The sequence below is a fragment of the Sinocyclocheilus anshuiensis genome, unplaced genomic scaffold (genome assembly GCF_001515605.1).
Source record: "Sinocyclocheilus anshuiensis isolate Anshui unplaced genomic scaffold, SAMN03320099.WGS_v1.1 scaffold1849, whole genome shotgun sequence".
Classification (NCBI taxonomy): Eukaryota; Metazoa; Chordata; class Actinopteri; order Cypriniformes; family Cyprinidae; genus Sinocyclocheilus; species Sinocyclocheilus anshuiensis.
In genome coordinates, this window is record NW_015541038.1 from 38,560 (window position 1) to 50,945 (window position 12,386).

Genomic DNA, 12,386 nt, shown 5'->3' on the forward strand with positions numbered 1-12,386 from the left:
AACACTAAACCTGTCATAGAATTGTGAAATTATAAAAATATTTTAATAAATTAAAAATGATGTTGAAAAAGTCTAGGATGAGAATAAAGTCTTATACAAGATTAAACTTGTGATATTTTCATAATGAAGTAAAAATTACGAGAATAAAGTCTTATAAGATAAAATGTATATCTTGAGAATAAAGTCAAAATTATGAGAAAAAGTTGAGAATATGAGAAAAAAGTCTTATATGAAATTAAAATTGTAATAGTTTGAGATTAAAGTCGTAATATTTTAATTACCATAACAAAGTCGTAGGAAAACAAGACTAAAGTTGTAATATTTCGAGAATAAATTTAAAATTACAGAATTGTGAAATTATAAAAATATTTTAATAAATTAAAAATTATGAGAAAAAGTCGGATTAATATGAGAATAAATTCCTATGAGATTAAATTTATAATTAATTTAGAGCATAAATTAAAAATTACGGAAATAAAGTCATAGCAATGAGAGAATTGTCTTACATGAGATTAAATTTGGAATATTTTGAGAATAAAGTCAAAATTGCGAGAAAAGTAATTTTGAGAGATTAAATTTGTAATATTTTGAGATTATAGACGTAATATTTTGAGATTAAAGTTTTGACTTTATCCACAAAATATTACGACTTCAATCTCACGATGATACGACTTTATTCTCGTAATTGTAGTTTTTGCGTGCTACTAATCCGCCGTTATACGTTGCAGCGCCGCCATGCTGAAAATTGCAGAGATGGAGTACAACGGAGCCAACAGTATTTTCCTGCGGCTGCTGCTGGATAAGAAGTACGCGCTGCCCTTCCGCGTGCTGGACGCTCTGATCGCACACTTCCTGTTGTTCCGCGCGGACAGACGGATGCTGCCAGTGCTGTGGCACCAGAGCCTGCTGACGCTAGTGCAGCGCTACAAAGCTGACCTGTCCTCCGAACAGAAGGAGGCACTGCTGGAGCTGCTGAAGTGCCAGACGCATGCGCAGATGTCGTCCGAGATCCAGCGCGAGCTGCAGAGCGCTGAGTCACGCGACCTGGAGGACGCTACGCCTGCCATGAGCTTCCACTGAGCCGCGGACTCTCATCAGAACGCCATCAGTTTGTGTTGCAGTGTATTTCACAGTTTTTGCAGTAATGCAATGTTCATATTTTTGGACTAAAGTTGGTTAAAACTTGAGTTACGAGGTAATAAAATCATGTTGTATAAAGTTCAGAACGGTTTGGTTTTATTCAAGCGCTCGTGTGGATTTAAAGCGGTCATATGATGTTGCTAAAAATAACATTATTTTGTGTATTTGGTGTAATGAAATGTGTTTATGCAGTTTAAGGTTCAAAAAACACATTATTTTCCACATACTGTACATTATTGTTTCTCCTCTATGCCCCGCCTTCTGAAACGGTCGATTTTTACAAAGCTCATCGGTCTGAAAAGCGAGGTGTGCTGTGATTGGCCAGCTATCCAGTGCGTTGTGATTGGCCGAATACCTCAAGCGTGTGACGGAAATGTTACGCCCCTCAAGAGCTTGTAACACTCCAAAGAGAAAGGAACAATTGGAATCGCATCATATGACCCCTTTAAACCTCGGCATGAAATGTTGCTGTTTTCAATTAATTTGACTTCCATGATGAGTGAAATGGGATATTTAATGAGAAAAATTTATATAATCTTGGTTTTATTAATGAAGAATTGATTAGATGGGGAAAGAAACAATTTTTCTTAAAGATGACGAAAATAATGTCTTTTACATCTGATGTGATTTTGTCTCACAATGCTGTTTTTTTGGTTTTTGCCTTAGAAAAATAAATCTCACATTTCGGATTTTCTCGCAATTCTGAGAAAAAAGTCATAATTGCTAAACATAAACACAAATTAGAGAGATTTTCTTTTTCAGAATTCCAAGTTTTATGTCTCGGAATTATGACTTATTTTCTTACAGTTCAGAGTTTACATTCCACAATTGTTTATTTTTCCAAGTACGGAATAAAAAAATAAAGGTAATTGTAAAAAACATTTTATCTCACAAGTTTCTTCCAATTGTGAGTTTATATATGACAATTCTGACTTTTTCCGCAGAATTGCGAGTTCTTATATCTTGCAATTTTGATTATAAAGTCATATATAAACTCAGAATCGCAAGAAAACAAGTCAGAATTGTGAGAAGTCGCAAATATATATATATATATATATATATATATATACAGTGGGTACGGAAAGTATTCAGACCCCCTTAAATTTTTCACTCTTTGTTATATTGCAGCCATTTGCTAAAAATTTAAGGGGGTCTGAATACTTTCCGTACCCACTGTATATAAACATTTTTTTTTATTCTATGGCGGAAAAGGGTTTTCATAATTTAGCAAGCAATTGTAAAAACAGTATTTTTTTCTTGGTTGAATTCATAAGACTGGGAACTTGTATTAATCAGTGGTGAAGGTAACGAATTACAACTACTCACGTTACTGTAGTTTTTTCGGGTACTTGTACTTTTTTTAGTATATTTTTAAAGCTGTACTTTTACTTGTACTTAAGTACAAATTGAGCAAAATAATCTACTTCGTTACTTTTAAATCATAGTTCGTTACTGAGTACGCCCACAATTTGAATTATATTCAAACCTTTGACGGCACTTCAGTAGCCAATAAAGATATCCAACCGTAATTTAAAAAAATAAAGACTAATTTTCATTTTTGGGTGAACTAACCCTTTAAATCACTGCTTATAAAAATTCAGTATTGTCATACTTCGGATACCTCAACAGAATTGAGGTCATTTGTTTTATAATTTTATTACTGAATATGTACTTGTCTTTTTTTGAAATTCAATTCAGTTTGAAATCAAATTTGAAATCAAGCTTCCTTGTGCTGTAAGCTTTTGCAACAAAGTTACCCTATTTTAAAGACACAAATACACAGAATGAGTAAATGTTTAAGATTGAGATTTTTGTTATGGTAATTGATCAATTTTTATATGTATGTAAATAAAAGCCTATATTAAAATCTGTTCATCATATAAAGAGAATGTGTCTTTTTAGAAGACTTGGATTAAACAAATTTCAAAACTTGAAATAATGATTGCCTTGAAAAAAATGGATGTACAATTTTTTTTTTTAAATATTAAAATATCTATATGGCAGTATGCTATACAGTTTGTGGTAGTTTTGCCAATGGTATTAAAAATGATTAGTCGTCATGAAATCAAAAATGACCCTACTTACTTTTTAGTGCACATTACTAGTGTTGTGGTGAACAATTAACCCGTGCAAGTCAATACACTGGGGAAAAAAGTCTCCGTGCTCACAGTGTCTCAGACACTAATATTTTAGCTGAATCACTGTCTGGCCATCTGGGATTTGAGTATGGAGATATTAATCGCAGGCGATTCATTGCCGATTTTGAACGCGATTTTTTTGTAGCTTGTCAGTGAACTACGGCTCTGTGTAGTAAATGCCGCTCCATCTTAACGGTATTTTTTTTCTTAACGGTATCACACTGATACCGTCCCAGAGATCCTGGTAACGTCATGTGACCCGCTTTTCCTCAGGTTGCTTTTAGGTTTGGGAAAACTGCTGTGGCAACTCTGAACTTCTTTCATGTTTATTTTAAACAGTTGTAAAATTATTTCATTATTCAAGGCATTGTGGGTAATATTAGCCCCAAAAGCTAGCATACAGGCACACTTTGACAATCCTCTAGTTCTAGTAAGCAGCCCTATTGCGCCTCTAGCTTGATATTTTCAACTTTTATATTCTGATTGGATGACCTACATTTGAAGGAAATATAAATATTAGATTAAATACTAAAATGTAAATTAAAAAAATGAAATAAAATAAGTTTGTTGAAGTATTAAAATTACTAAAACTAAAATGGAAATAAAAAATAAAATAAAGCTATATAGAAATATATAAACAAAAACCTATAAAATATAAAAATATATAAACAATATATAAAAACCTAGAAAACACTAAAATAAAATAATGCTAAATTTAAATATAAAAAACATTAAACCTATTGTGCATTTGAAGCAGTGTTGTTGTTATTAATTGAAACTAAAACATTAAAAATCATTATCTTTAATTCTTAAAGCCTAAAATATAAATTTTAGGCTTTAAAATTTTTAAATAATTTTTTATAAATATAAAAAGTGAAAAACTTAAAAATGAGAAAAGCGCATTACTAAATGAAAATAAAAATATTCAAATAAAAGCTAATTCAAAATATTAATAAATAGTATAACAGTATATAAATAATATTTATATTAATGCAGTGAGTTTCAATGTTGCTCATCAATAGTAATCAGTGTTATTTTAATATTCTATAGTTTTGTTAATATTTTGCATTAGATTTTATTTTTTTATATTTTGTTTTCGTTTTAATTTTAAAGTTGTTGTAATTTTGTATTTTTTTCTGTTAATGTTTACTTTATTTCAAGTGAAGAAAATGCTTTTTTTATGCTTTTAGTTTTTGTTAACTAAAATATTGCTCGGCTGATTTTTAAACAAATCTGCTTATTAATTTATAATGACCCTGGCTTTATTATTTAATTATTAATTTTTAATTTATTTTTATTTCTTAAAAATTCATTCTGCTTATTATAATTATTATTAATGCATTTTATTATTTATTTACATTTTTAATAATATTAATAATTTATTGATTTATTTAATACTATTTATTTATTACTTTTTAATTTCTTTTATTTAAAAAAAATTAATTCAGCTTATTATAATTATTATTAATGCATTTTATTATTTATTGACACGTGTAATTGTATTATGAATATGAGTAATGATGCTGTATAATGTGGCTCTGAGGTCAGACACACACACACACACACACACACACACTCCTGCATGGCTCTGAGCTCTCGCTGCCGTCAGCAGCTCTCTGATCTGCTCTTTGTGTGCTGGACGTCAGGGCGGGTCAGGCGTGCTTTTGTTCGTCTGCGCTCCGGTTTCAGCACTAAATCACTGGATATCAGCGTCTGCCGCCCTGAAGCCTCACATCTGCATTGTGCTGCTGAAACGAGCACCGCACGCTTAGTTACTGTTGCTAACACAGACACACTTTACTCAGCCTGAACTGAGAATCTGCAATAAACTACATCGGTTATTCAGTTTATCTGCACTTTTCTATAAGTACATTATTATTCACAAAATAAAGTGATTAAAAATGAGAACCGAGACAGGAATCAAAGCCTCATTTAATCACATTAGTGTAAGTGAACACAACTGTGACTCAATACGTACTTAATTAAAATTTGAAATAATTTAGCAATTTATTTAAAATTGGTTTTGTGTATTTATTTTTATTGATTGATTAGTAATTCATTTAAATTTGAATTTATGAACTTCACCTTAAGAAAAAAAACCCATATATAATTAAAAAATATGTAATTAAACTTAAAAGACTAAATTAATTACAGTCTCTGAACAGGGAGAAAAACTCATTTGGTTCGATTTGATTAATAATTGAACTGAATAGAACTTAGAAATGTATTTAATAATTTATTTAAATTAATTTTTATTTTAATGAATTTAGTGATCAATAATTATTTTTAATTTAAGTTATGAACATTGATTAAAAATTATCCTCATAACATTTGTATTATTATCAATTAGAACATCTACAGTTGCTCCAAAATTAATCAAATATTTGGGTTTAGTAACTTCGGGTCATACTTCCACTTCAAAACAGCACAACGCATTTGTTGCATACTGTTTGCCTTAATTACTTTCAAATTCATGAGTAAAAAAGCTGCAACACGGTTCTCACATACTATCGAGTGTAAATGTCATTAATGGTTATCCAGAAGATTATGATGGGTACAGAAGAGCCGACAGCCAGAGAGCATTTTCCACTTCATTTGTGCTGTTTTATTGGTCCACTGATTCAAAGAGACATCAGGACAGATATATCAGGCACTTTGGCAAATAAACATGCATGAACTCGAACAAAATATGACACCAAACAGAAGAAAAACACCTAATTACCCGGGTTATCTCAAGCCATGAAACTCCCGAGCAGCCCTACAGACTGAAATACTGTATGAAGAGGTTAGATTTACTGATGAAGCCCAAACACCCCGCTATGACACTCAAATACCATTCCTTCCCCTTCTTAAATAGTATTAAGCACACAGTTTTTAACATCCGGATGGCAAAAACAGTAAATCGCACCATTTCAACATATTTCTCAATTTGAGGAGAACTTTTAGTTTGCTTTTAAAGGTCACAGTGTATTTTACCATCCTAATAAACAGCGACGTGGAAGTCGTTCTTACCATTCAAATGTTCTTACCCTGAAACAGATGCAAAGCTAAAGTCTGGACTACATAAAGTCATAAACAGACAGTAGTTTATTGTATCCGCAGCACCAATATTCACCTTTAAAACGAACTAAATTCACAACTTTATAATGAGTCATCTTTGGTATTTTTTGACTAGCCAACTCCCTAAACAATCATTTAAAAACCACAAACATTTCAAAGAATAACTAATCAGTTGTTCATCATTGGGAGCAAGGCAGCTGACGAAATAAAAGGCACTTTTCTCAAACCAAGTCTACCATTTTGCATGTTGCAAATGCAACACAAACTCCGGTTTCCTCAGAATGAAATGAATGTCCTAAACGAGTCTGCCGCTAAGGACGTCCGGTCGTCTAAACCAGTGGTTCCCAATCCTGGTCCTGGAGAACCCCCAACACTGCACGGTTTTGGTGTCTCTCTTATCTGACACACACATTTGAGGTCTTGGAGTCTTCACTAATGAGCTGATGAGTTGAATCAGGTGTGTTTGAATAGGGAGACAGTGTTGGGGGTTCTCCAGGACTAGAATTGGGAACCACTGCTCTAAACCATGGCATTGCTCCAGAACATTTCCAAGTACGTTCCTTGCTACCAACCAGGTTCCTTTTCCAAGCACAACTGGAGTTGCATCATCTCTGACAGATTCTGAACATCACAGTCCCTGTGCGTTTCAGCTAGCAGTTGCTCCCAAGGCTTGTTTGTAAGTCTGAGTGACGTTTTCACAGTCAGAAATTGAAAACACGCTATCGGACACTTCTGCGCGGTAGCAGGCCATGTCCATTTCCCAGTGTCCCTGATACCGAGACCCTTCCCTCAAGTCAAGGAGATTGTCAGCGGACACGCATCCTCGCATCCTCCGTCCACCTGCTGGTCGCTCCATTGGGGCGACTGGAATCTCGCGGTCAGGTAGGTCAAGTCTGTCGAAGGACTCCGAGGAGAGGATGCTGTCCTCGCTGATGGCGCCGCTCGGTCGGGATCTGTTGACCACCGTGGGTGAGGAGGGTGCAAGCTGATCCAGTGAGCTGAATTCCTGCAGGCCGCCGGAAAACTTGCCGTGCCGTTTGAGGATGCCCTTGCGGTGTGGCTCTGGGTTCCCAAGAGTCTGTCCGGAGCTCTCCGGAGAAGAGGAATAATAGCCTGACTCGCCTTCCGAAGGCTTCTTCAGGATGCCTTTAGGAGGTGGAGGAAGGACAGACGGCGCCAAAGCGTTCTGGCTCTTCTCCTCCAAGGGTGTAGCCTGGGATTCACTGGGCGCCTTCTGTTTCAAGCTGCCCCGCTTCTTCAGAATTCCTTTAGATGGGCGAGGAGCTTCCTGCATGCTCTGCGAGACGTTGTTTTCTTTGCGCGACCTGCGTATGGAGCGCTGTCGCTGGACTGGTTCTCCTCCGGTGGCCCCGCCTGTCCGCAACAGGCAGCGCATCTTAGAGCTGCTCTCCAGAAGTGGACGAGAGGTGCGGCGTAGCCAGTCCACAATACGAGTCGGGCCACCGGTTTGACACGCTGCGGCCGCATGTCCTGGCTCCTCATCCGCAGCTGCAGGTTCACTCTGAGCCAGTAGAGGGAACTGATAGCCCCAGTTGAGCCACCAGTGACCCGCGATCTCTTCCAAAGTAGCTCTACGCACTGGGTTTACCATCAACATCCAGCGGATCAAACCACACGCATCTGTGGGGCGACAAAAAGGATTAGGATTGATGCTACAAATGTATGGCCTACAACAGGGGTGTCCAGTCCTGCCCCAGGAGGGCCACCTTCCAGCCGAGTTTAGCTCCAGCTCTAATTAAACTTGCCCAAGCCAACTCACCAATGTCGTCAGGATCACTAGAGGCAGGTGTGTCGGAGCTAATCTCTGCAGGAAAGTGGCCCTCCAGGTGCAGGACTGGACACCCTTGGCCTTCAACATCACAGATTTCAAAGCTGCATGCAAACCGACTGGTTTGTGGCTTCTGGAAGTCATCCTTTTTCAGTAAGAGTTAGCAACGTGAGGGACTGTTGGCAGTGCAAAGCAGGCGTGTCCAACAATGTAGCACATTTTTATGTAACTATACAAATGATCAGCAATGCCGTGTTTTGACTACTAATGGGAATGAAAGCATGGGAGCACAAACAGTGAACAGTATCCCGAAACTGCGTTTCCCAACCCTGTTCCTGGAGGCACACCAAACTAGGGCTGTCAAAAAAAATTCGAATTTAAAATATTCGTCGAATTTAAAATAAAAATCCACATTCGAATGCAAAAACATTGCATTTTAATTTTAGGTGTGCGTTAAGGAGGCAGCCTTATCAGCGGCGCACGAGATGCGATGACAATGTAAGTGTCATTGCATTTTAATGTTTTTGTTAGCCTAACGTATCCAGTTGAACCCACTAGATGCGGCGCTGCTGCATTGTTCATTAAAAATATTGCGGGAAAAGAGAACATCAATGCGGAGAAGATCTTGTTTACATCAAAACTGAAACCAAGCCATTCACACAGAACACATATTTATCACATTTTCTAGAGGGACATCTATCACCGTTGCACTCGGATCTCGCACAAAAGAGCCGCATGTTTAGAAAGCCATGTAAAATTAATGCAAGTTTAACTTTGAAAAAAACATATATCGAGACTTTATGGTGGGTTTTTTTCCCATCCTACTGGATCATGTTTTTAAATGAAAAATGTACTCTGTGTGACTGGCTTTCCGCCCTTTGTATTAAGTTCATGTATGCATACATACATGATGCTGTTTTGTTTATAGTTGTTTAAGCAACTTCATTAATTATAATTGGTTTATAAACATTATTTTAAACATTATGCACTTCTTTTCACAGATAGTCGTTATCTTATGCTTTGAATAAACGTGCATTAGTAATATTTTGCTCAATGCGCCCTCTTGTGGCCTCAGGAGAGAAGCCAAAAGCTATTCTTCACCGTTACTGAAATTATGCATTTTAAATTCGAATAGAATTCGAATTTTAATATTATTTAAGTACAAAATTCGAATTTAGTTTTTCAGCCATTTTGACAGCCCTACACAAAACGGTCATATCTTTAACCAATCAAACACACCCGATTCAACTCATCAACTTGTTAGTAGAGACTCCAAGACCTGAAATGGGTAAAGGAGACATCCAAAATGTGTACTGTTGGTGTCCCTCCAGGAACACTTCTTCGCAAGAATAGTTCATGTTGCTCTGGGCAGTTTACTCAGCCCTATGTAGAAACATAGCTAAAAATTATGCATTAAGAACCATGTGAGGAATTGGACCTCATCAAGCCACTACACCCAACAAGCATGGTGACGCGTTAAGGAGGCAGCCTTATCAGCGGCGCACGAGATGCGATGACAATGTAAGTGTCATTGCATTTTAATGTTTTTGTTAGCCTAACGTATCCAGTTGAACCCACTAGATGCGGCGCTGCTGCATTGTTCATTAAAAATATTGCGGGAAAAGAGAACATCAATGCGGAGAAGATCTTGTTTACATCAAAACTGAAACCAAGCCATTCACACAGAACACATATTTATCACATTTTCTAGAGGGACATCTATCACCGTTGCACTCGGATCTCGCACAAAAGAGCCGCATGTTTAGAAAGCCATGTAAAATTAATGCAAGTTTAACTTTGAAAAAAACATATATCGAGACTTTATGGTGGGTTTTTTTCCCATCCTACTGGATCATGTTTTTAAATGAAAAATGTACTCTGTGTGACTGGCTTTCCGCCCTTTGTATTAAGTTCATGTATGCATACATACATGATGCTGTTTTGTTTATAGTTGTTTAAGCAACTTCATTAATTATAATTGGTTTATAAACATTATTTTAAACATTATGCACTTCTTTTCACAGATAGTCGTTATCTTATGCTTTGAATAAACGTGCATTAGTAATATTTTGCTCAATGCGCCCTCTTGTGGCCTCAGGAGAGAAGCCAAAAGCTATTCTTCACCGTTACTGAAATTATGCATTTTAAATTCGAATAGAATTCGAATTTTAATATTATTTAAGTACAAAATTCGAATTTAGTTTTTCAGCCATTTTGACAGCCCTACACAAAACGGTCATATCTTTAACCAATCAAACACACCCGATTCAACTCATCAACTTGTTAGTAGAGACTCCAAGACCTGAAATGGGTAAAGGAGACATCCAAAATGTGTACTGTTGGTGTCCCTCCAGGAACACTTCTTCGCAAGAATAGTTCATGTTGCTCTGGGCAGTTTACTCAGCCCTATGTAGAAACATAGCTAAAAATTATGCATTAAGAACCATGTGAGGAATTGGACCTCATCAAGCCACTACACCCAACAAGCATGGTGACCAGCCAACCTCTGGCAATAAAGTTGCTGCCGGTGTGAACTTGACAGTCCCAGGGGAACTCAAATTTATGAGACTGCCATGGTCAACAGACTGAAACCACGCAATTCAGAATGTTATCTTGTAGGAATAGATAAGCTCCAGCTATAAAACTGCTACATGGTATGGTTGAAAGAGCCAAGTCTGGACCTTCGACAAACACAGGAAACTAGTTTCATGTCTCGGTTTAAATATAGGGCAAACGGTACACAAAGGAGGTCTCGGTTGAATCTTTTAAGAGCCTCACCAGAAGGTTTGGTGGGTTTGCGGTAGTTTCCGGTGCTGATCTGCTGGACCAAGTTCTTGTGGTCTTGTCCATCGAAAGGCATGGCTCCATGAACCAGAGTGTACAGCAAGACGCCCAGAGACCAGCTGTCCACCTCCGGTCCTCTGTACGGCCTGCCGTTCACAATCTCGGGCGAAGCGTACAGAGGGCTGCCGCAGTACGTCTGCAGGAATTTATCACCCTGGTACAGGTTCGACAACCCGAAGTCAGCGATCTGAAAAACAGATTCCAAAAACAGTTTCCATCAGTGCTTCTCATCTAGCGGCCGTTGTCCTTTCGCTGTGCAAGTTTTATAGCTGTAAGTAGATTTGTTCCGTTATCTCACGCAAGTTTCGATTGGGTGTTTGTTTTACAGCCTCTTTTGTAATAACGCCAGGTAAAACAGAAGTATCAGAGATAACGTTTCAAACAGACTCTGAAAGAGAAAACGGCTTACAATAGGGTTGTCTGATCCTGATCCTGGAGGGCACTGTCCTGCAGAGTTTATCTCCATTCCTAATGAAACTCAAAGCTAATCAAGGTCTTCAATCCTGGATCAGGTGTGTTTGGTGGCTCTCCAGGACCAGGATTGGGAACCACTGGTCTTCAGGATTACTAGAAGCATGCAGGCAAGTGTGTTTGGGGCTGGTTGGATCTAAACTCTGCAGAACGTCGCTCCTTTAGGAGCAGGATTGGACACTCCTGGTTTACAACATCAATTAAATAATAAAACAAACATTTATTCTGCTGCTGATTCTTAAATGAGGTCCCATGAACTAGTTGTAAAACCTTCACGAATTAAAAATTAATTCTGTCCCGAACGTACTTTTATATTGCAGTTGTCGTCCAGCAAGATGTTCTCCAATTTCAGGTCACGATGAACAATCCCGTTCTGTTGAAAAACAGATATTTAGAAAACTACACCTGTTATATTTGGTGAAACAGATCTAATGACTTGGGGCCTGTTTACACCTGGTCATTTCATGCGTTTTCGCTGATCTGATTTGTTAAAACGTTTCCATTTACACTTGGCCGCATAAATGTGTCGTCGCAAAACGGATATAAATCCGATCTTCAATTCCCGCGCTATATTTAAATTTAACGGAGTTCACGTCAACGAAATCAAAAGATAAGCGCTGCATTTTATTAATTATCAGCTCATTTCAAGATCAAAGACCGCAATAGGAGAGCGCGCGGCATCAGCACTGGAGAGATAAGTTTGTCTTACTACTTTAAATGACGATGATTGTGTGTTGACCATCTGCGTATTACTTTGTTTAATTCGCCGCAGTTTGCGCATCGGCTTGCTAAAGAGATACTCAGCTACTCGTCCGCAGCGATGCGTGTTGCATTAGCGCAGTCTGACTAATGTCATATAGCCTATAACACGCTCACACGTTTATTATTTTAACGTTTTGGGAGGAGTAAAATTTGCATATGTGGTTTCAACAACCAGATGCATT

At 37.4% G+C, this 12,386-nt stretch overlaps 2 protein-coding genes across 2 annotated transcripts in view; one reads left to right on the plus strand and one right to left on the minus strand.

The window, feature by feature from the left end:
• Positions 1–1,214, plus strand: part of bysl (bystin-like) — a 6,193-nt gene extending 4,979 nt beyond the window's left edge. The window contains 1 exon segment of the mRNA XM_016488899.1: positions 674–1,214. Coding sequence (XP_016344385.1) covers positions 674–1,080 — 407 coding nt within the window. The 3' untranslated portion in view covers positions 1,081–1,214.
• Positions 1,215–6,801: 5,587 nt separating this feature from the next.
• LOC107690560 (NUAK family SNF1-like kinase 2) overlaps positions 6,802–12,386 on the minus strand; it is an 8,455-nt gene continuing 2,870 nt past the window's right edge. The window contains exons 3-5 of the mRNA XM_016488929.1: positions 11,750–11,815; positions 10,906–11,158; positions 6,802–7,979 (exon numbers count right to left, since the gene is read on the minus strand). Coding sequence (XP_016344415.1) covers positions 6,985–7,979; positions 10,906–11,158; positions 11,750–11,815 — 1,314 coding nt within the window. The 3' untranslated portion in view covers positions 6,802–6,984. The remainder of the gene's footprint in view (positions 7,980–10,905; positions 11,159–11,749; positions 11,816–12,386) is intronic.